The following is a 25,371-nucleotide window of genomic DNA, read 5'->3' as shown; positions in this document are numbered from 1 at the left end:
GACCTGAACTGACTAAACTGATTCATGCATGAAACCATCACCACAATTGAGACAGCAAACATATTCAATACTCCCGAAGTGTCTTCATTGTGTCCCTTTTTAAGTGCCTCCCTTTCCACTTTCTATCACTATAGTTTATTTTGTATTAAAATTTTTTGTACAAATGTAATCTTACGGTATGTATTATTTTTGTATGGCTTCTTTCACTCAGTATAATTTGTGATTCCATGTTGTTTCATGTATCAGTACTTCATTCTTTTGTTACTACTGAATGCTATATACCCTAGTTTGTACATCCTATTGTTGCATATTTAGATTAACAGTTTTTGGCTATTACAAGTAAAGCTGTTAGAAACATTCACATACTATCTTTGTAGGGACATATGTTTTCATTACTGTTGGGTAAATATCTAATTGTGGAATGCCTAGGTCATATGGTAAATGAAATTTAACATTTTATGAAACTGCCAAACTGTTTTCCAAAGTTATTTTATATTTCCACTAGCAGTGTATGGGAGTTCCAGTGTTTTACATCCTAGCCAGCATTTGGTTACAGTCTGTGTGTGTGTGTGTGTGTGTGTGTGTGTGTGTGTAGTCTTTAATTTGAGACAGTCTAAAAAAGATGTAGAGTGGCAATTCATTGTGTTAATTTTAATTTCCCTAATAATGATATTGAGCATCTTTTCTTTTCATGTCTAACTTGCCATGTATGTATATATTGATTGATGAAGTGTCTGTTCAGTTATTTTGTGCATTTTTAAATTGAGCTCTTATCTTACTGTTTTTATTATTGATATAGAATTCACATACCATAAGATTCACTACCTTAAAGTGTACACCTCAGGAGTTTTTGGCATATCCACAAGATTGTATAACCATTATCACTATCTAATTACAGAACATTTTCATCACCCCAAAAAGGAAAGTCATACCCTTTAGCAGTCACTGTCCATTCCCTTCTCCCGTGTTCTCTGGCAACTGCTAATCTGCTTTCTCTCAGATTTATCTATTTTGGACATTGTATACAAATGAAATCCTATAGTATGTTGTCCTTTGTGTGGCTACTTTCACTTACCATACTGTTTTCAAGGTTCATCCCTGTTGTAGCATGTATCACTACTTCTTTCCTTTTTATGGAAAGATGATATTCCAATATATGGATGCCATCAGTTGATTGGCATTCAGATTTTTTTCTACTTTTTGACTATTATGAATAATGCTGCTATGAACATTTGTATACAAGTTTTTGTCTGAACATATGTTTTCAATTGTCTTGGGAAGTGTAACCTAGGAATGGAATTGCTTAGGTCATACGGTAATTCTGTGTTTAACTTTTTGAGGAATTGCCTGCTTCCCACAGTAATTGTACTATTTTACATTCTCATCAGCAACATATGAAGGTTCTAATTTCTCTATTGTTTAGACGACCCAGATAATCATGATGATGTGATCACTAATCCAGAGCCAGACATCTTGGAAAGTGAAGTCAAGTGGGCCTTAGAAAGCATCACTACTAACAAAGCTAGTGGAGGTGATGGAATTCCAGTTGAGCTCTTTCAAATCCTGAAAGATGATGCTGTGAAAGTGCTGCACTCAATATGCCAGCAAATTTGGAAAACTCAGCAGTGGCCACAGGACCCAAAAAGGTCAGTTTTCATTCCAATCCCAAAGAAAGGCAATGCAGAAGAATGCTCAAACTACCACACAATTGCACTCATCTTACATGCCAGTAAAGTCATGCTCAAAATTCTCCAAGCCAGGCTTCAGCAATACGTGAACCGTGAACTCCCTGATGTTCAAGCTGGTTTTAGAAAAGGCTGAGGAACCAGAGATCAAATTGCCAACATCCGCTGCATCATGGAAAAAGCAAGAGAGTTCCAGAAAAACATCTATTTCTGCTTTATTGACTATGCCAAAGCCTTTGACTGTGTGGATCACAATAAACTGTGGAAAATTCTGAAAGAGATGGGAATACCAGACCATCTAACCTGCCTCTTGAGAAACCTGTATGCAGGTCAAGAAGCAACAGTTAGAAGTGGACATGGAACAACAGACTGGTTCCAAATAGGAAAAGGAGTACATCAAGGTTGTATATTGTCACCCTGCTTATTTAACTTCTATGCAGAGTACATCATGAGAAACGCTGGACTGGAAGAAACACAAGCTGGAATCAAGATTGCCGGGAGAAATATCAATAACCTCAGATATGCAGATGACACCACCCTTATGGCAGAAAGTGAAGAGGAACTAAAAAGCCTCTTGATGAAAGTGAAAGAGGAGAGTGAAAAAGTTGGCTTAAAGCTCAACATTCAGAAAACGAAGATCATGGCATCCGTTCCCATCACTTCATGGGAAATAGATGGGGAAAAAGTAGAAACAGTGTCAGACTTTATTTTTTTGGGCTCCAAAATCACTGCAGATGGTGACTGCAGCCATGAAATTAAAACACCCTTACTCCTTGGAAGAAAAGTTATGACCAACCTAGACAGTATATTCAAAAGCAGAGACATTACTTTGCCGACTAAGGTCCGTCTAGTCAAGGCTATGGTTTTTCCTGTGGTCATGTATGGATGTGAGAGTTGGACTGTGAAGAAGGCTGAGTGCCGAAGAATTGATGCTTTTGAACTGTGGTGCTGGAGAAGACTCTTGAGAGTCCCTTGGACTGCAAGGAGATCCAACCAGTCCATTCTAAAGGAGATCAGCCCTGGGATTTCTTTGGAAGGAATGATGCTAAAGCTGAAACTCCAGTACTTTGGCCACCTCATGCGAAGAGTTGACTCATTAGAAAAGACTGTGATGCTGGGAGTGATTGGGGGCAGGAGGAGAAGGGGACGACCAAGGATGAGATGGCTGGATGGCATCACGGCCTCGATGGACGTGAATCTGAGTGAACTCCGGGAGATGGTGATGAACAGGGAGGCCTGGCGTGCTGTGATTCATGGGGTTGCAATGAGTCAGATACGACTGAGCAACTGAACTGAACTGAACTTAGAGTTCACTGAACCTCTGGTGTCAGTGGGCATATAGTTCCAACACATTTGGAAAACGCTCAGCCATTCCCTCTTCAAATATTTTTCTATCCCACCCCTCTCCTTTTGGAAAATAAAATTATACTTTTAATCACCTACTTGAAAGCTGTCTCATCTATCCCATAGCCCTCTGATTACCTGCTAATTTTTTTCAGACTTCTCCCTACTGCGTTTCATTTTGGACAGCTTATGTTCTTATGAGTTTGTTTACTAATCTTTTCTTTCGGAATAGGCAATCTACTGTTAAGCTGGTCTGTGTATTTTTCATTTTAGACATTGTAGTTTTCATCCTTAAAGTTTTTAGGGGGTCTTTTAAAAACTCTTCATTGTCTCAAAATGTCTGCTGTTTCTTCTAGTTTCCTAAACTTAGTTCAGTTCAGTCGCTCAGTCGTTTCTGACTTTTTACAACCCCATGGACTGCAGCACTCTAGGCTTCCCTGTCTATCACCAACTCCCAGAGCTTGCTCAAAGTCATGTCCATCGATTCAGTAATGCCATCCAACCATCTCATCCTCTGTTGTCCCACTCTCCTCCTGCCTTCAATCTTTCCCAGTATCAGGGTCTTTTCTAATGAGTCAGTTCTTTGCATGAAGTGGCCAAGTATTGGCGTTTCAGCTTCAGCGATCAGTACTTCCAATGAATATTCAGGACTGATTTCCTTTAGGTTTGACTGCTTTGATCTCCTTGCAGTCCAAGGGACTCTTAAGAGTCTTCTCCAACACCACAGTTCAAAAGCATCAATTCTTCGGAGCTCAGCTTTCTTTATAGTCCAGCTCTCCTATCCATAGATGACTACTGAAAAAACCATAGCTTTGACTATACAGACCTTTGTCGGTAAAGTAATGTCTTTGCTTTTTAATATGTTGTCTAGGTTTGTCATAGCTTTTCTTCCAGGGAGCAACCATCTTTTAATTTCATGGTTGCAGTCACCATCTGCAGTGATTTTGGAGCCCAAGAAAATAAAGTCTGTCACTGTTTCCATTGTTTCCCCATCTATTTGCCGTGAAGTGATGGGAATGGATGCCATGATCTTCGTTTTCTGAATGTTGAGTTTTAAGCCAGTTTTTTCACTCTCCTCTTTCACTTTAATCAAGAGGCTCTTTAGTTCTTCGTCACTTTCTGCCATAAACATGGTGTCATTTGCATATCTGAGGTTATTGATATTCCTGCAATCTTGATTTCAGCTTGTGCTTCGTCCAGTTGGGCATTTTGCATGATGTACTTTGCATATAAGTTAAATAAGTAAGGTGACAATAGGCTTGATGTATTCCTTTCCTAGTTTGAAACCAGTTGGTTCCAATTTGGAGTCAAGCTTTTCCAATTTTGAACTTAAACTATTTTAATGTCTTGGTCTAATAATTATATTGTCTGTGTCATTTCTGAGGTAGTTTTTATGTATTTTTAAAAATTTTTATTTATTTTAAAAGTTTTATTTACTTATCTATTTTTGGCTTCCCTGAGTCCTTGTTGCTCTACCGGGACTTTTTCTAGTTGCAGCAAGTGGAGGCTACTTTTAGTTGTGGTGCATGGGTTTCTTACTGTGGTGGCTTCTCTTGTTGCAGAGCATGGTCTCTAGGGCCTGTGGGCTTTAGTAGTTGTGGCCTACAGGCTTAGTTGCCCTGCAGCAGTGGAATGTTTCCACACCAGGGATCAAACTTGTGTCCCCCGCATTGCAAGACAGACTCTCAATCACTGGGCCACCGGGGAAGCCCTCTGGGGTAGTTTTGATTGATTCTTCTTTTCATTATTAGTCAAATTTTTCTGCTTCTTTGTATGCTTGGTGATTTTTTAAATTGGATACCAGGCATTGTGAATTTTTTTTGAGTGCTGGGTATTTTTTATTTTCAATAAATGCTCTTAGCTTTGTTCTGGGATGCAGTTAAGTTACTCAGACACAGTCTTTTTTTTTTTTTTTTTTTTTTTAATGTCTTGCCACCAAGCTTTGTCAGGTAGAACTGTAGTGGCATTTTGTATGTGGCTAGTTTTAACTCTATGCTTTGTATACCATAAAGTTTTTCACTCTGGCTGATCGTTAAGAGGAATAACTCCTGGGGTTTGTGACTTGTAGGGATTGTTTCCCTAATCCTTTCAGGTACTTCTTTGCACAGTGTTTCTTTGAGAGAAGTTTCCCCACATGCATACAGTGGTCAGGGCTTCCCTGGTGGCTCAGAAGATAAAGAATTCGCCTGCAATGTGGGAGACCTGGGTTCAGTCCCTGGGTTGGGAAGATCCCCTGGAGGAGGGCAAGGCAACCCACTACAGTCTTCTTGCCTGGAGAATCCCATGGACAGAGGAACCTGGGGGGCTACAGTCCATGAGGTCGCAGAGTCAGACACGACTGAGCGACTAAGCACAGCACAGCAGCACAGCACAGCATTCACCTGAAGCCTCAAGGGGGACCCTCTACAGATCTAATCATCTGCAGATCCCCCAGACTCTCTGTGTGACTTTCTTCCCTCTGGTACTGTGCTCTATGAACTGTAGCCTTTCCCAGACTCCCAACGCCCTTCCTCGTTTCAGTCACTTCCTCTTCTCTGCACCAGTCTGGAAATTCTCTCCAGGCACTAATGAGCTGTTTTAGGATTTACCTTGTTTTCTGTATCTCAGAGGCCACTGTCCTTCATAGCCTGATATCCAATGTCTTTCACTATATTTTTTAAGGTAAGAGGGTAAATCTGTTCCCTGCTATTCTGTCTGAAAGTAGTGGTTTTCAACCCAACCATTATTTATTTAGAATTTCAGTTATCAACTTGTCCAACCTTTTGCTGTTGTCTCATAACTCACTGCAACTTTATTCATTTTCCAGTCTTCTTTCTGTTTTTCAGACTGGATAAATTCTAATGATTTGAATTCAAGTTCACTGACTCTTTTAAAGTCATCTTCAATCTGCTATTAAGCCATTTAAGTTTTTTTTTTAATTTAAGAACAATATTTTTCACTTGTTTATTTTTCATTCTTTTTCTGCTGACGTTTTTCTATTCATTATGAGCATATTTTCCTTTAATTTCTTAAACATAGCTATAATAGTTGACCTAGAATCCTTATCTGCTCATTTCAACATATGGGCCATCTCAGAGTTGATTTCCATAAGATTGTATTTCTTTTTGAAGTATAGGTCACATTTTGCTGTTTAGTGATTTTGAACATTATGAACGCTATATTGCAAAGGGTCTGGAATCTGTCATGTTCCTCTGATTAATATTGAACTTTTGTTTAGCAGACAGTTTACTTGGCTGAAAATGAACTCTAGACTTTGTTTCTCCTGCAGTTGGCAGCAAATTAAATCACTGTTTAGTTTTTTTTAGCTTTAGCTGGGCTGCATGGAGTTTTTATTGTGTGCATATGTAGTTCAAGGGTCTACTAGAGATTTGGTCTGCAGCATTTGTGGCATTCCGTCTATGGCTTTCTCCTTTCAGGCATTTCTCCTTTCACTTTCTTGCTGCTATGGTTGCCCTGAACTTTGTCTTCTAATTCTGGAATCTGTAAAACTGTGTATCTTTATCTGCATTTGAGCCACCTCCTTTAGCTATGATTGATGCCTGCTGTTAGACAAAAGTCCATAAAAAACTGAAAACTTTTCCAGTGCTATTCTGATTTTCCAAGTGTTGACTTCCCTTTAGTTTCTTCCTGCTCTGGCTTGGTCTTCAATGTCTTCAGGTGATTGTTTTAATATATTGGTACTCATCTTGGTTTTGAGAACAGTAGATTTGCTAGAAATAGCAACTCTGTGAGGCAGAAAGGACAAAGAAAATGAATTTGGAGTTAGATACATTTGAGTTTGAATTTTGGGCTCAGTGCAGGATTTTCTAGGCTTCTGGTTGTTGCTTACCTCTGATGAACCTTAATTTCCTTGTGTGTTAATGGGGAAGGTTAGTTCTTAGATTTTAAGATTTTATTCATCTGTTGTGGAAAATTTCAGGGATTTCCCTGGTGGCTCAGTTGGTAAAGAGCCTGTCTACAATGCAGGAGAACTGGGTGTGATCCCTAGGTCGGGAAGATCCCCTGGAGAAGGAAATGGCAACCTATTCCAGTATTCTTGCCTGGAGAATTCCATGGACAGAGGAGCCTGGTGGGCTACAGTCCATGGGGTCACAAACAGTTGGACACGACTGAGTGACTAACTTTCTTTCTGGAAAACACAGGTAGTGGAACTGAAGACAACTAATTCTAATGACAGTTCATTTGAGAATTTTTTGTGTGTGTAATTATGAGAAGATTTCAAAGGTCACCCCAAATGTCTCCCACCTTGGGACTCTTTTATTATTAATCACTGTTTCCATTGCAGAAATATTATAGCTTAAAATTTGCTCTTTTTAGCCATTAGTAGCTGTATAATTTGGTATCCACATGTATGTTAGATATCAGCCTCTTGCATTTTCTGGCGGATGTTTAATTGAGGAAGAGTTGTTATGAAAATGGAAAAACTTGATTTTATGAACTATTTCCAGAAGATTGTGTTGGCTTAAAATATTGAGAATGTGGCTTGTTCATAAAAAGTATCAATATTTGATAGCTACAATGACTAGGGTTGTTGTTTATTTGCTAAGTTGTGTCCAACTCTTTTGTGACCACATGGACTGCAGCCTGCAAGGCTCCTCTGTCCATGAGATTTTCCAGGAGAGGATACTGGAGTGGGTTGCCATTTCCTTCTCCAGGGGAATCTTCCCAACCCAGGGATTGAACTCATCTCCTGCACTACAGGCAGATTCTTTGCCACTGAGCCACCAGGGAAGCCCATAAGTAACTAAGTGTAATCAAATAAAATTCATTAATGAGTAAATGAATTCCATTAGAGGCGTGATTGTATCATTTTATAGGATGTGAAAAAAGATGGGTACCATGTGACTTCGGGCAAGTCATTTGACCATGTTGGGAATCCAAATGTCTGTGATCTGAGTTATTTTTTTTTCCCTAAAGTAAAATGTAGCTGAGAGTGGAAAGATTCAAATACTCTTTAAAAAGTACTTGATGATATGATTTGAGGTAAAAAAAAAATTGGGATTTACAGAGAACTTCCCAGGGATATATAGGACACATAAAATATTATTAATCTAGGTAGTATTAATAATTTAATTTTTTAATACTTGATTTTCAAAATTTTATTCTATCATTTTAGGTATTAGCTAAGGAAGATGTTGATGCGGCTATTCAATCAATATTATATAGAGAAAATTATATAATCAAGGTAAGAATTGGCTACCAAATATGTCTCAGTTAAAAATTAAATTTTGTTTTTCTATTTTATATGTAGTGCCATGTCATTACAAAAATTTTAGAAACTATAGAAAATAATGGAAACACTCCTTAGCCTTTAGGATTGACCTTAAAAGAGCTCTGAGGTTGCTTTAATTTACTTCTTCGCTTTCTATACTTTGTGGGGATTCTTTTATAGATACCTTATAAGAGTTTCCTCCTATTCACTTGTTTCTTCATTTTAGTGGGACTTCTAGGAATCCCTGTCTATTTTTAAGAGCTGTTATTGGAACACACTGACAAATTATTACTCAGGAATACCTACATAAGAACAAGGCTTTAACTGTAGCAGGATGGGCTTAATTATAAGACAAGATGAATGTCCATGTGATGTGTACTAAACTCTGGAGTGGGCAGCCTATTTTTGTTTTTAAGAATTTTCTTTGGAGTTGTTTAAAAAGGAAAGGAATTATTCACTGAGAATGGTAGAGATGTGCTATGACCTGAAGTTAGGGAGGGATATTACCTGGAAAAGGTCTCAGGGTTTTTAGTACTTTATTTTTTTCATTTTAAATTTCACGTTGTTGATCCTAGTAATCACATGATTTCATTTGCTAGATGAAAGGTGTATGAGAAGTTTTGCTGAGGATGATTTAGTTTTATAGCCTGATTTAGGCATTTTCTTTGCAGGCTACTTGCCATTTGTACCAGGTTGTGCTACAGTTCAGCCTTTTCACTCTTGTCTTTTTTTTCCTGGCCACACCAAGCAGCTTATGGGATCTTAGTTCCCTGCCCAGGGACTGGACATGTGCCCCCCTACAGTAGAAGTACAGAGTCTTAACCGCTGGATGGCCAGGGCAGTCAAAAATAACTCTGTTCTTTAAGATCTATCCCAAGTGTCTACCAATTTGGAAATCTTTTAAAAATTTTATTGGGACTCTCATGATGGCCCAGTGGTTAAGACTCCATACTCTCAATGCAGGGGACATGGGCTTGATCCCTGGATGGGGAACTAGCTAAGATCCTGCATGCTGCACAGTGTGACCAAAGGAAGAAAAAAGTTGATTATTTTTCTACTGTGGTAAAATACATATAACATAAAATTTGCTTTTTAAGCCATTTTTGAATGTATAATTCAGTGACATTAATTACATTGACATGTTGTACAACTGTCACCATTATCTATTTCTAAAACGTTTTCATCACCCCAAAGAAAACTTTGTACTTGTTAAGCAGTAACTCCCCATCCCTTCTTTTGCAAGCCTCTTGTGACCTCTGGTTTCTGTCTCTTTGAGTTTGCCTAATCTACTTATTTGATATAAGTGGAATCCTAAAATATTTGTCCTTTTGTGTCTGGCATATTTCAGTTAGTATATTGTTTTTAAGGTTCATCCGTGTTGTAGCATGTGTCAGAATTTCCCTCCTTATACTTGTATAATATTCCATTATGTGTATATATCACATTTTGTTTATACTTTCATCTGTTGATGGACACTGAAGTTATTGCCACCTCTTGGCTACTGTAATGACGCAGTGAACACTGAGCCCCATATATCTCTTGCTACCTCCTCCCATTGTCCCTCCTCCCATTGTTTCGTAGATCTGTTTTATAGTCTGTCTTCCAGGGAGAGCAGGTATATTATCTAATTTATTCATGTATTCTTTGTTTCCAGTATTGTGTGTGTCACGCATTAGAAGCCAACGTAGTAATTTAATTAATGGGTGCTTTTAAATTTTGGAACAAGAAAACATTAAGATAATATATTTGTCTTTCCTATCACTGTTTACTAGGAATTAGATAAGTGTTTAAAACATCATGACTTCCTAAATGCAAGAAGAAAAGAGATATTGTATAAAAGATGGGTTGATCATGTGGCAGATCCTCTCCAGAAAAAAATTATAGAAAAAGTCACTTCATATAAGAAGATTAAAAAAAGGAGACAAGAAGAATTAGATGGTTTTTTAAAATATGTAAATAAAAAGGTACTAAGGATTCATTTGTTATTTTTTTCAGTTGCTCAAAAACTGTAATTATCTTTTTTTATTTAACTATCCAAACAGCCTAATCTTGCCAACTCTGTTTATGCATAATCTATACTCTATCATAGCATACATTATTCTTAAATCCAGGGCATGTGGAAAGGATGGAGGTAAAGGGTTAGATCTGTATTTAAATGTGAACATTAGAATCATTTTTCTTTTTTTTTCTGTATGTAATTGTTAATTTTATATATCAGTTTTAAAAATTTGGAGTCTAGGTTCAAGATATGTGTTTTTTTTTATTCTGGAGCTTATTTACAAAATATAAAATATTTTGTAATATTTTGGTATATAAAATATTTCTGTTTTTCTGGCATTTTAAAGAGATCTGAGATGTTTGACTAGTATCTAAAAACAAATTCCTAAATCTTTTAGTGTTCTAATACCTTTTATTAAAAGGTATTAAAAAGGTTCTAATACCTTTTATCTAATACCTTTTATTAAATACCTTTTATAAAAAAGAGGTGGCAATAATTTTTTATTATTTATAAAAATCTTGCAAATTTTAATTAGATTCCATCACTATGATATTTATTACTTAAATACATTATTACAGTTATTATATAATTATACATTATAATGTATATTTATATTATATGATTATTTTACATTATTACATTATTTACATATTATTTTACATTACATCAGCAGTGGCCATAGGACTGGAAAAGGTCAGTTTCCATTCCAATCCCAAAAAATGCAGGCATAGAAAAAATAAGATGCAAAATTCAGAATCATACAATTACTTACAGAAAGTTTTTAATTTAAGACCAAGTTTACTGGCTTCTGATCAAGTATACTTTTCCCAACATCCTGGGTTCATTCCCTGCTTGAAGACTAGATAAAGAACAGCTAGACAGGGATCAAGACCATCCCCATGGAAAAGAAATGCAAAAAAGCAAAATGGCTGTCTGGGGAGGCCTCACAAATAGCTGTGAAAAGAAGAGAGGCAAAAAGCAAAGGAGAAAGGAAAGATATAAGCCTCTGAATGCAGAGTTCCAAAGAATAGCAAGAAGAGATAAGAAAGCCTTCTTCAGCAATCAATGCAAAGAAATAGAGGAAAACAACAGAATGGGAAAGACTAGAGATCTCTTCAAGAAAATTAGAGATACCAAGGGAACATTTCATGCAAAGATGGGCTCGATAAAGGACAGAAATGGTATGGACCTAATAGAAGCAGAAGATATTAAGAAGAGGTGGCAAGAATACACGGAAGAACTGTACAAAAAAGATCTTCATGACCAAGATAATCATGATGATGTGATCACTAATCTAGAGGCAGACATCTTGGAATGTGAAGTCAAGTGGGCCTTAGAAAGCATCACTACGAACAAAGCTAGTGGAGGTGATGGAATTCCAATTGAGCTGTTTCAAATCCTGAAAGATGATGCTGTGAAAGTGCTGCACTCAATATGCCAGCAAATGTTGAAAACTCAGCAGTGGCCACAGGACTGGAACAGGTCAGTTTTCATTCCAATCCCAAAGAAAGGCAATGCCAAAGAATGCTCAAACTACCACACAATTGCGCTCATCTCACATGCTAGTAAAGTAATGCTCAAAATTCTCCAAGCCAGACTTCAGCAATACATGAACCATGAACTTCCAGATGTTCAAGCTGGTTTTAGAAAAGGCAGAGGAACCAGAGATCAAATTGCCAACATCCGCTGGATCATGGAAAAAGCAAGAGAGTTCCAGAAAAACATCTATTTCTGCTTTATTGACTATGCCAAAGCCTTTGACTGTGTGGATCACAATAAACTGTGGAAAATTCTGAAAGAGATGGGAATACCAGACCATCTAACCTGCCTCTTGAGAAACCTGTATGCAGGTCAAGAAGCAACAGTTAGAACTGGACATGGACCAACAGACTGGTTCCAAATAGGAAAAGGAGTACATCAAGGATGTATATTGTCACCCTGCTTATTTAACTTCTATGCAGAGTACATCATGAGAAATGCTGGACTGGAAGAAACACAAACTGGAATCAAGATTGCCGCGAGAAATATCAATAACCTCAGATATGCAGATGATACCACCCTTATGGCAGAAAGTGAAGAGGAACTAAAAAGCCTCTTGATGAAAGTGAAAGAGGAGAGCGAAAAAGTTGGCTTAAAGCTCAACATTCAGAAAACAAAGATCATGGCATCCGTTCCCATCACTTCATGGGAAATAGATGGGGAAACAGTGGAAACAGTGTTAGACTTTATCTTTTTGGGCTCCAAAATCACTGCAGATGGTGACTGCAGCCATGAAATTAAAAGACGCTTACTCCTTGGAAGAAAAGTTATGACCAACCTAGATAGCATATTCAAAAGCAGAGACGTTACTTTGCCGACTAAGGTCCGTCTAGTCAAGGCTATGGTTTTTCCTGTGGTCATGTATGGATGTGAGAGTTGGACTGTGAGGAAGGCTGAGCGCCGAAGAATTGATGCTTTTGAACTGTGGTGTTGGAGAAGACTCTTGAGAGTCCCTTGGACTGCAAGGAGATCCAACCAGTCCATTCTAAAGGAGATCAGCCCTGGGATTTCTTTGGAAGGAATGATGCTAAAGCTGAAACTCCAGTACTTTGGCCACCTCATGTGAAGAGTTGACTCATTGGAAAAGACTGTGATGCTGGGAGGGATTGGGGACAGAAGGAGAAGGGGATGACCGAGGATGAGATGGCTGGATGGCATCACGGACTCAATGGACGTGAGTCTGAGTGAACTCCAGGAGATGGTGATAAACAGGGAGGCCTGGCGTGCTGCGATTCATGGGGTCGCAAAGAGTTGGACACAACTGAGCGACTGAACTGATCTGAACTGAACACATTCTCTAGGATTGAAAGTGAAAGTGATTTACATTACATTATAATGTATAATTATACATTATTATTACTTAGATAAATCCAGTTTGGTCTTCCCATTCCATTTGCATTTGTCATTGATACCATTTTAAAGCATAACAGTGGAACTCTGCATTTGACTCTTGAGTCTTGTTATGTTCAAAATTAATCGTGCACCTCTTATTCTTATGTGTGGTTCCTTCCTATAGGGAAATGCATTTATAGAGCATTATGATCCGAAAGAGTATGATCCTTTTTACGTGAACAAAGAGGACCCGAATTTTCTGAAGGTAGATTTCTAATTTTAACTTTTGTGTTATGTGGTTTATGTTTTTGAACAGTCTTAATATGTAAGTAGTCCTTCAGTGATTCCCTATGAATGCTGTAACATCTTAATCATGTCCCATCTCCACAGCTTTGACTATATGGAAGTTTGTCAGCCAAGTGATGTCTCTGCTTTTTAATATGCTGTCTAGGTTTGCCACAGCTTTTCTTCTAAGAAGCAAGCGTCTTAATTTCATGACTGCAGTCACCATCTTCAGTGATTTTGGAGCCCAAGAAAATAAAATCTGTCATTGTTTCTACCTTTTCCCCATCTGTTTGCTATGAAGTGATGGGACTGGATGCCATGACCTTAGTTTTTTTGTATGTTGAGTTTTTAGCCAGCTTTTTCACTTTCCTCTTTCACCCTCATCAAGAGGCTCTTTAGTTCCTCCTCACTTTCTGCCATTAGAATGGTATCATCTGCATATCTAAGGTTACTGATATTTCTCCTGGCAGTCTTTATTCCAGCTAGTGATTCATCCAGCCTGGCATTTCTGCATCAGTTCAGTTCAGTTCAGTCACTCAGTTGTGTCCAACTCTTTGCGACCCCATGGACCACAGCACGCCAGGCCTCCCTGTCCATCACCAACTCCTGGAGTCTACTCAAACTCATCTCCATTGAGTCGGTGATGCCATCTAAACATCTCATCCTCTGTCGTTCCCTTCTCTTCCTGCCCCCAATCCCTCCCAGCATCAGGATCTTTTCCAATGAGTCAACTCTTCGCATGAGGTAACCAAAGTATTGGCGTTTCAGCTTCAGCATCAGTCCTTCCAGTGAACACCCAGGACTGATCTCCTTTAGGATGGACTGGTTGGATCTCCTTGCAGTCCAAGGGACTCTCAAGAGTCTTCTCCAGCACCACAGTTCAAAAGAGTCAATTCTTTGGCGCTCAGCTTTCTGTATAGTCCAACTGCCACATCCATACATGACTACTGGAAAAACCATAGCCTTGACGAGATAGACCTTTTTTGGTAAAGTAATGTCTCTGCCTTTTAATTTGATGTCTAGGTTGGTCATAACAGAAGTTAAATAAACAAGGTGACAATATATAGCCTTGTACTCCTTTTCCAATTTTGAACCAGTCCATTGTTCCATGTCCAGTTCTAACTGTTGCTTCTTGACCCACATACAGGTTTCTCGGGAGATAGGTTAGGCAGTCTGGTATTCCCATCTCTTTAAGAATTTTCCAGTTTGTTGTGATCCACACAGTCAAAGGCATTAGCGTAGTCAATGAAGCAGAAGTAGATGTTTTCCTAGAATTCCCTTGCTTTCTCTGTGATCCAGCGAATGTTGGCAATTTGATCTCTGGTTCCTCTGCCTTTCCTAAACCCTGCTTGTACATCTGGAAGTTCTTGGTACATGTACCACTGAAGCCTAGCTTGAAGGATTTTGAGCATAACCTTACTCACATATGAAATGAGCACAATTGTGTAGTAGTTTGTACCTTCTTTGATACTTCTCTTCTTTGGGATTGGAATGAAAACTAACCTTTTCCAGTCCTGTGGCCCCTGCTGAGTTTTCCAAATTTGCTAACACATTGAATGCAACACTTTAACAGCATTATCTTTTAGGATTTGAAATAGCTCAACTGGAATTCCATCACCTCCACTAGACTTGACTGTAGTAATCTTCCTAAGGCCCACTTGACTTCACACTCTAGGATGTCAGGCTCTAGGTGAGTGGCCACACCATCATGGTTATCTGGGTCATTAAGACCTTTTTTTGTAGAGTTCTGTGTATTCTTGCACCCTCTTTTTAATCTCTTCTTCTGTTAGATCTTTACCATTTCTTTTCTTTATCATGCCCAATCTTGCATGAAATGTTCCTTTGATATCTCCAGTTTTCTTGAAGAGATCTCTAGCCTTTCCCATTCTGTTGTTTTCCTCTACTTCTTTGCACTGTCCATTTAAGTAAGGCTTCTTATCTCTCCTTGCTATTCTCTGGAACTCTGCATTCAGTTGGGTATATCTTTCCCTTTCTCCCTTGCCTTCCGCTTTTCTTCTTTGCTCAGCTATTTGTAAAGCCTCCTCAGACAACCACTTCCTATTTTTGCATTCCAATCCCCTATGATGAAAAGGACATCTTTTTTTTGGTGTTAGTTCTATAAGGTCTTATAGATCTTCATAGAACCAATCAACTTCAGCTTCTTTGACATCAGTGGTTGGGGCATAGACTTGGATTACTGTGATGTTGAATGGCTTGCCTTGGAAATGAACTGAAATCATTCTGTCATTTTGAGATTGCACCCAAGCATTCCTTTTTGGATTCTTTTGTTGACTGTGAGAGCTATTCCATTTCTTCTAAGGGATTCTTGCTGACAATAGTAGATATAATGGTCATCTGAATTAAGTTTCCCATTGATTTCTAAGATGTAGATATTCACTCTTGTCATCTCCTGCTTGACCACATCCAATTTACTTTGATTCCTCAGACCTAACATTCCAGGTTCCTATGCAATATTGTTCTTTACAGCATCGGACTTTACTTTCACCACCAGACAGATCTGCAACCCAGCGTTGTTTCCACTTTGGCCCACCTGTTTCATTCTTTCTGGAGCTATTAGTAATTACCCTCTGTTCTTCCCTAGTAGCATATTGGACACCTTCCAACCATGGGGGCTTATCTTCTGGTGTCATATCTTTTTGCCTTTTCACACTGTTCATGGGGTTCTTGTTGCAAGAATACTGCTGTGGTTTGCCATTCCCTCCTCCAGTGGACCACATTTTGTCAGAACTCTCCACTATGACTGGTCCATCTTAGGTGGCCCTGCACAGCATGGCTCATAGCTTCACTGAGTTATGCAAGCCCCTTCGCCACAACAAGGCTGTGATCTGTCCAGAAGTTTGCACAGCTGTCAATACCAGAGTACAAGTGTGTTTCTAAACTCATACACAATTTTGCTATACCATCTTTTTTTTTTTAAAATATTCCTTATTTTGAACTTCTAGATTGTTTTTGACCTATTGCTATTATAAACAACGGTATAATGAACATCCCTTTAACTATTTCTTAATTTTTTCCTTAGGATAAGGTGCTGGTAGTAGAATTGCTGTGTTAAAAGTTATACGTGATTTTGATTCATGTCATGAAATTGTTCTCCAGAATGGTTACATAATTTGCACCCCCTCCAGAGAATCTGGACTTCCCTGATGACTTAGTTGGTAAAGAGTCTGCCCGCAATGTGGGAGACTTAGGTTCAATCCCTGGGTCGAGATGATCCCCTGGAGAAAGCAATGGCAACCCACTCCAGTATTCTTGCCTGGAGAGTTCCATGGAAAGAGGAGCCTGGTGGGCTATAACCCACAGGGTCACAAACAGTCGGACACAACTGAGTGACTAACACTTCCACTTCCAGAGAATCTACTTTTTTCACATTTTTGCTAGTAGTGGATATCATTAAACGAAATAAGACAAAAAACCCACCTTGAATCATAGACACGCCCTCCTGGCATTTGCAGGGCAAAGCAGATCTTTATATTGTTGCCCAAATTGGGGTATATATAGATGCTACTGTCTGTATTTTTATAGGTCAGAGTTAAATTGAGAGTTTAGAGGTAGATCCTTAGACATATTAACTAGTAGCATAGCTAGTAAGGATGAGAATTGGGATTTGAAACCAGATCTTCCTGATACCAAAGTTTCCTTTTGTTCTTTCACCATGATGACTTTCTAAATGAAGCCGATAGGTGACCTCTTAAGATAAGCTGAGCAATTTGAGGTTATATCAGCAGTTCTCAAAGTGATGTACAAGAACTTTGACAGCCCTGAAACCCTTTCAGGGGGTCCATTAGGCCAAAACTTTTCATAATGGTGTTAAATATTACCAGCTTTTTTTCATTATGTTGACATTTGCACTGATGGTGCAAAAACAGTGTTGGGCAGAACAGCTAGTACCTTAGAACTACTTAAGTTGGTGTCACAAATTAAACTAGTAATCATATTCCTCACTGTCATGCACTCACAGTAAAAAAACAATTCAGTTTCACTTAAGAATGTCCTTGATCAAACAGTAAACATTATTAATTTTATTAAGTCTTACCCCCACTTTTTAAAAATTGAAGTTCAGTTGGTTTACAATGTTATATATTAGTTCCTGGTATATAGCAAAGCTATATATATATATATATATATATATATATATATATACTTTTTCAGATTCTTTTCCATTATAGTTCATTACAAGATACTGAATATAGTTCCCTTTGCTGTGCACCACAACCCTGTTGTTTATCTGTTTTTTATCTAGTAGTTTGTATCTGCTAATCCCAAACTCCTAATTTATCCCTCCTCACCTCAGATCTTGGCCTTTTTAATACTCTGTGTGATGAAATGGGAAGTATGCAAAGAATACTTCTGTGTATTGAAATGCACTATGATTGTTTAAATTATAAGCTGAACTGGCTGATTTTGTTTTTCATGGAACACTTTTACTTATAGACTTTGGTTATTAAGTCTTGGATATTTTGCAGACATTTTCTAGAAAATTACTGAAGTGAGTCTACCGCTTTAAGGGAAACAACTGATGGTATTTGTTGCCAATAATAAAATGTGAGCTTTCAAAAATTTGAATTTTTGAAAAATCATACTATCATCAGTGTGATAGTGTCCCAGTACTCAAAGACTTTACTGATACATTGGTAATGATATTAATAAATGTGATTATTATATAATGAAATGTATTAACATTTGGAAGTCCTCATATAAACTCAGTGATCTAATTTTTTCTAAACCACCAATTAATGTTATGGATAAAAGGTCCATTCAGAGTTCAAGATAAGTCAATGAATTTTAATATAGCAAAGTTTGAATAACTCATTGATATGGTTTCAGATTCCACATCATCACTAACCTTTAAGAAACCGCCACCTGTTGATTTTGGGTATAATATCTAAAAGAATATCCACAATAATCTGAAAAGGCTATTAAAACAAGAGCTTACCATGCTTTGGCTGGAAAGCCTTGCTTGGAGGTGTGTTGGAGTGCCCTCATTTCTTTGTAATGTGTTACATACATATATATAATAATTAGAATGCCATTTGTTTGTAGATACTGTAATCTTGATTCTTCTGGCATAAGAACCATACATGGATGCTTAGAATAGACCAAAAAAGACCTGCAACCCAGTCCTCAAAGAACTGTTTTTCTTATAGGTTACCATCCCACCATTTCGTGACCCTCTGAAAAAGGCACAATATGACAAAGATGATGGGAAAAGAATTCTTCTTCAGTGTGAGACTGGTACTTAGTTTCTAATTGTTATGTGGTTTCATAACCTAAGAGCAATGGCAGTTGCATTTAAGAGTGTTAATTTTAGGTTTTAATTGTCCTACAGGCAAAATATATACAATGAAAGAATTTAAAGAGGTTGAGAAGGCCAAACTGCATTCCAGATTCCCAGGAATTTCTAATTCAAGGCATTTAATGACTCCAAATGAGTGGATTAGACTGCCTCCAAACTACATAGAAAGTGAATTTTGTAAAAGGAGCAGGTAATGATTAATATAGTAGAAATTAAGGAACCTTTTAGAATTTGAAGACTTTTTCTTAACACAGTGATATAAATTTTGTCATAATTATGATTTCTTTAAAATATTTTTCTTTTTAAAAAATTTTTATTGAAATATATTTGACTTACAATATTGTGTTAGTTTCAGGTATACAGGAAAGTGGATCATTTACACATATGCATATGTTCACTTTTTTTAGATTCTTTTCCCATATAGGCCATTACAGAGTATTCAGTAGAATTTCCTGTGCCATATAGTAGGTTCTTATTAGTTATCTGTTTTATATATATAGTAGTGAGCAACTGAACTGAACTGAATGAACTGAGTGTGTATATGTCAATCCCAGTTTTCCAGTGTATCCCTCTCCCCTTTATCCCCTGGTAGCCATATGTTCATTTTCTACACCTATGACCCTACTTCTTTTTAATTTTAAAATGTATTTATGGCTGCACTGGGTCTTTGTTGCTGCACACGAGCTTTCTCTAGCTGCAGTGTGCTTCTCATTGCAGTGGCTTCTCTTGTTGTAGAGCACAGGCTCTAGGGCTTCAGTAACTGCAGTGCATGGGCTTAGTTGCCCCATGGCATGCGGAATCTTCCTGGACCAGGGATCAAACCCATGTCCCGTGCACTGGCAGGCAGATTCATAACGAGTGTACCACTCGAAAGTCCAGTAATTTCTTTGGCTATATTTTCCTGTTTACTAATTCTTTTTTCACTGTGTGGAATATTAAAATTTTAATTTCTTAAAATTTTCTCCCTCCCACCCCATACAACTTGTTCATTCCTAATGGGCTCTTACTGTTTTACCTTGGTGATTGGATTATTTGTTTCTTTAAACATTTTATACATTGCTATTCTGCATTCTATATTTGATAATCCCAAATTCTGTATTTCTTGAGGATGCTGAATCTTTTCCCTCGCTGACTCTCAATTATAATGGTTTGCTTTCTCATATGCTTAGTGAATTTTATTTTTGAGTTAATTTTATCTTGGGTGTCCTATTGGCCTAAATTAAGGAAACTTCTACACAGAGGATTTGCTTCTGTTTCTTCCTTTGCTGGTAGCTGAGATGCTATCAACCTGGGCCTGGTTCAGTTCAGTTCAGTCGCTCAGTCGTTTCCGACTCTTTGCAACCCCATGAATCGCAGCATGCCAGGCCTCCCTGTCCATCACCAACTCCCGGAGTTCACTCAAACTCACGTCCATTGAGTCAGTGACGCCATCCAGCCATCTCATCCTCTGTTGTCCCCTTCTCCTCCTGCCCCCAATCCCTCCCAGCATCACAGTCTTTTCCAATGAGTCAACTCTTCACGTGAGGTGGCCAAAGTACTGGAGTTTCAGCTTTAGCATCATTCCTCCCAAAAAACAACGAAGGCTGATCTCCTTTAGAATGGACTGGTTGGATTTCCTTGCAGTCCAAGGGACTCTCAAGAGTCTCCTCCAACACCACAGTTCAAAAGCATCAATTCTTCGGTGCTCAGCTTTCTTCACAGTCCAACTCTCACATCCATACATGACCACTGGAAAAACCAAAGCCTTGACTAAACAGACGTTTGTTGGCAAAGTAATGTCTCTGCTTTTCAATATGCTATCTAGGTTGGTCATAACTTTTCTTCCAAGGAGTAAGCATCTTTTAATTTCATGGCTACAGTCACCATCTGCAGTGATTTTGGAGCCCAAAAAGATAAAGTCTAACACTGTTTCCACTGTTTGCCCATCTATTTCCCATGAAGTGATGGGAACGGATGCCATGATCTTTGTTTTCTGAATGTTGAGCTTTAAGCCAACTTTTTCGCTCTCCTCTTTCACTTTCATCAAGAGGCTTTTTAGTTCCTCTTCACTTTCTGCCATAAGGGTGGTATCATCTGCATATCTGAGGTTATTGGTATTTCTCCTGGCAATCTTGATTCCAGCTTGTGCTTCTTCAGCCCAGCATTTCTCATGATGTACTCTGCATAGAAGTTAAATAAGCAGGGTGACAATATACATCCTTGATGTACTCCTTTTCCTATTTGGAACCAGTCTGTTGTTCCATGTCCAGTTCTAACTGTTGCCTCCTGACCTGCATACAGGTTACTCAAGAGGCATGTCAGGTGGTCTGGTATTCCCTTCTCTTTCAGAATTTTCCACAGTTTATTGTGATCCACACAGTCAAAGGCTTTGGCATAGTCAATAAAGCAGAAATAGATGTTTTTCTGGAACTCTCTTGCTTTTTTGATGATCCAGCGGATGTTGGCAATTTGATCTCTGGTTCCTCTGCCTTTTCTAAAACCAGCTTGAACATCTGGAAGTTCATGGTTCACATATTGCTGAAGCCTGGCTTGGAGAATTTTGAGCATTACTTTACCAGCATGTGAGATGAATGCAATTGTGCGGTAGTTTGAGCGTTCTTTTGCATTGCCTTTCTTTGGGATTGGAATGAAAACTGACCTGTTCCAGTCCTGTGGCCACTGCTGTGTTTTCAACATTTGCTGGCATATTGAGTGCAGCACTTTCACAGCATCATCTTTCAGGATTTGAAACAGCTCAATTGGAATTCCATCACCTCCACTAGCTTTGTTCGTAGTGATGCTTTCTAAGGCCCACTTGACTTCACGTTCCAGGACGTCTGGCTCTGGGTGAGTTATCATACCATCGTGATTATCTTGGTCATGAAGATCTTTTTTGTATAGTTCTTCTGTGTATTCTTGCCACCTCTTCTTAATATCTTCTGCTTCTGTTAGGTCCATACCATTTCTGTCCTTTATCGAGCCCATCTTTGCATGAAATGTTCCCTTGGTATCTCTAATTTTCTTGAAGAGTTCTCTAGTCTTCCCCATTCTGTTGTTTTCCTCTATTTCTTTGCATTGATTGCTGAAGAAGGCTTTCTTATCTCTTCTTGCTATTTTTTGGAACTCTGCATTCAGATGCTTATATCTTTCCTTTTCTCCTTTGCTTTTCACTTCTCTTCTTTTCACAGCTATTTGTGAGGCCTCCCCAGACAGCCATTTTGCTTTTTTGCATTTCTTTTCCATGGGGATGGTCTTGATCTCTGTCTCCTGTACAATGTCACGAACCTCAGTCCATAGTTCAGCAGGCACTCTATCTATCAGATCTAGTCCCTTAAATCTATTTAGCTCTTGTCAAAGGTCTTGGCTCAGTGTGGCGTCTCTCAAGCGTAGTGTCCCCACCTTACAGCTGGCCCAGACAGGGCTCAGTATTCCGTTAGCTCTGTTGTTTCCCTCTGTCCTCAGGGGTCATTATCTGTTCCACATGCTCCTGCTGCCCAGCATTGTGGCCCTAGCTTCCCATACCTCTAGCCTGTGCTACATTTGTGTGTGAATGTGTGTGTTTCTTCAAGACCCTTCTTTTTCTTGTGAGACTAGTGACACCTCAAAGGGTACATTGTATCCAAGGTCTAGTTGTTTACAGTAAGTAGATTCCCTCAAAGCAGTGAATTTCAAATTGTGAATTTCAAAATATACAGTGACGGTCTGTAAAGACTTTTCAAGGTATACATAGACATGGGCAATTTTAAGAGACTCAGCTTCCAGATTCATAAGTCTATAGGTACTCTTCCCAAAAGGTGATCTGCCTGAGAACAAGCCTGCATCTATATTACTTCTTATCCCACATTTTAAAAGAAAAACATACTTCTCAACCTATGTGTAAAAATTTTAAGATACAGAATGAAGGAGCAAATAAAAATAGTGGCTTTTTAGAGACTTTAATGATGAAGCAGGAAAACTTAACCCACAGGCCTTTCATATATATTTTATTTTACTTTAACTAATTCATTGATTTAAAGGCATGCTATAAAACCAGGATCCTTGGTCTGTGTTGAGTTGCTTTGAATTTGGATGGTTGAAGCTATATAATTTAGTGATGCTTCTTTTAAAGTATAACTGAAATGTTTTCTGGTACGGCCAGAATTTCAAAACATATTAGCTATAATTCTCTTATAACAGCTTTATGTGATTGCTTTAGATTTGGTGTGCCTTATTCAATATGGTGGTTAAAATCTATTTTATCAAACAATATCTTAAAATTTTCATTGCTAGTAAGGCCTACACTCATTTTATCCTAATGAATATTTGATTTTTAAGGGACAGTTGATATTTTTAAAATCTGTTAACAGGAAACAAACTTATTTAAACTTACAATGAAAAATTGTAGATGTCAGCTTTAAAATATCCAAGGGGTTACGTGGCTTTTCAAAACTCTTTTAGGAATGCATAAACAAAACTGCTTAAAGATCACTGCTTTAGAGCAAGCTCCTAGTCAGCCATTATTATATATATTTTTGTTCCTATATATATGTCTATATACACATACATGTGCTGTAAATTCTTTGCGGATAGTAATTGAGTGACCCCAAATCAGTGTTTGTTTCATAGACTAATGAAGTAATGTTTGGATATGATGAACAGGGAAGAGGGGAGCTCAAGGAAGACTCTGATGTATAAAATAGGCCACTGGGAGGATGGAGGTGCTATCAGCATAAGATGGAACATAGGAGGAGTAGATTCAGAAGTGCAGTTGATGAATTTAGTTTTGTTTATTCTGAGTTTTATATACTTGTGGTCCTTTCAGGTAAAGATGTATTACAGATTGTTGGAAAAGTGAGACTACAGCTCAAAAGAGAAGGGGATTTGAGGCTGGATTACTAAAAGAGTTATTCACTTTGGAATGAGAATAAAAGGATTAGAATGGATTAGATAGGCTGAGGAGAGAATACTGGGAAAAAGAAAACTACTGAGATGAAAGGCTGTGCAATAAAATTTGGGAGATGGGAAGAAAAGGAGACAGAAGAAGCAGTCTGTGGTTTGCCACAGACGTCAGGAGAGGAAAAAGTGACAAGAAGGATCACTCTATGCCAGATACTCTGGAGTGAGGCGAACTGAGAGGAAGCCATGGGATTTGTTGACCAAGGACATTCCTACCCATACTCTTAGTTTGCTCTGAGCAAAAGCAGAGGTAGTTGAGAAGGTCTTATCCAATAATACCCTTCTCATCCAGCCTTTTCATCATCGTTTGGTTCCCTTAGTATTTACTCTTACCTCAAGTTCTTCTCCAGGATAGCCTTGCCTAAAAAAGTTCCTGGGGACAAATGAACCACTGCATTAGCCCTTCTCAGACATATTAACACAGGAAACCCTTTTGTCCTCTTGTGAGTAATGCTTTATTACTAATCTAGATTAGTAGATGTTTGCTGTACCAATTTCTTTTACTCAAAACATTTCAAAGTCCACATTCTCTAGGAAGGCTCATTCTGATAAAGTCAGCATCAGACTGATCCTTTCCATTAATTCTTTGTGTGGCTATTTGCAAGCCGGGGGTACTGGGTATGTTAGTTGGGATACTGGCTCTTGATTCTAGACAACTGAATCTCCCCCTCCCCCAGAAAAGGATTCTTTCATTGAGGATTTCTGCCATTCAAAAAATCATTGGGAAGTTGTTAAGAAACAGGGCTCAAATTTCAGAAATAACTCCCCAAATCACAGTGTAGAACTGACTGACCAAGGGATATGTTGTTTCTGCTGTGGTCAGGAAATGGCAGAAGCAGGAAGCTGCTGCTCCAGTTGTTGGCCCAGAACCCCACCAGCTCTGCTGTAATCTGTGCCAGAAGTGGATGCTCCTCACAGGGCTGGTATCATCCTTCCAACCAGTCTTGAGTTGGGGCAACATGGGAGGGTTCTAAGTCACCTGCCTGCCACCTTATGGCAAGGAGACTGAGAAATGGGGTGTTTGAGTTCTTTCTTAGGAAAAGCATTTTACATTTATGCTTGTAAATGACATAATCTCTGTAACTTCTTTTTACACTTGGAGTATAAGCTCTAGGATATAAGGAGTACTTTAAACTTTGCCTACCTGATTCCAGGTCCTCAGTAAATAGTAAACCAATCTCTATCATAGTTTCAGGAACTCTTAAATACCCAAGAATGCACACCAGTTTGAAATAATGGTATTTTGGACAGTATACATAGTGGTCAATATATAACAATAATTTCTCTATAAATGCAAGCTAGTATTGTTTTCTGAATATCCTCTCACACAAGTTATCTTGTTAAAGGTTAAAAATAAAAGTGAATTTTAATGAAAGCAGTTTTGACTTGAGACCCTCGGCAAGAACTCCTCATCTGGAATTCCAAAAAGAAGATAAAGCAGTTACTTATAAGTAAGTCTGCTATTCCATGGCTTTGTTCTTCTTTCATTTGACATGCTTGACTGCTACCACCTGCCATCATTTTAAGTTACTGGAGTCAGTCCTGAGGAATATAGCAGACTCTTGTGGCCAGACATCAGGCATTTACCACCACTGTCTGGGTGAGATGGCAACTTTGCTCAGCTTTTTCTGGTTTTAAAGAACAAACAGCTGACATGTTCAGAAACAACAAGCCCAGATACAGAAAAAACTTGTTAACAACTCATATTAAAGTTAAAAGTTAGGAGATTTTTAATTGAATTGGAATG

General features: G+C 38.3%; 1 protein-coding gene across 9 annotated transcripts in view; it reads left to right on the top strand.

Moving 5' to 3' along the window:
* The window catches only part of FAM228B (family with sequence similarity 228 member B), a 48,602-nt gene that overhangs the window by 18,161 nt on the left and 5,070 nt on the right, over positions 1 to 25,371 (top strand). For 6 of the 9 annotated variants that reach the window (XM_018055577.1, XM_018055576.1, XM_018055573.1 and 3 more), the window contains exons 3-8: positions 8,146 to 8,214; positions 10,014 to 10,205; positions 13,296 to 13,376; positions 18,562 to 18,649; positions 18,744 to 18,900; positions 24,971 to 25,075. In XM_018055577.1, the coding sequence (XP_017911066.1) occupies positions 8,146 to 8,214; positions 10,014 to 10,205; positions 13,296 to 13,376; positions 18,562 to 18,649; positions 18,744 to 18,900; positions 24,971 to 25,075 (692 nt within the window). Of the gene's footprint in view, positions 1 to 8,145; positions 8,215 to 10,013; positions 10,206 to 13,295; positions 13,377 to 18,561; positions 18,650 to 18,743; positions 18,905 to 24,970; positions 25,080 to 25,371 lie in introns of those variants that run through there. The other 3 variants (XM_018055578.1, XM_018055575.1, XM_018055579.1) reach the window with 3 other exon arrangements.

This window comes from Capra hircus, chromosome 11, assembly GCF_001704415.2.
Source record: "Capra hircus breed San Clemente chromosome 11, ASM170441v1, whole genome shotgun sequence".
In the NCBI taxonomy this organism is placed as follows: Eukaryota; Metazoa; Chordata; class Mammalia; order Artiodactyla; family Bovidae; genus Capra; species Capra hircus.
This window is presented reverse-complemented; position numbering and strand designations above follow the sequence as displayed.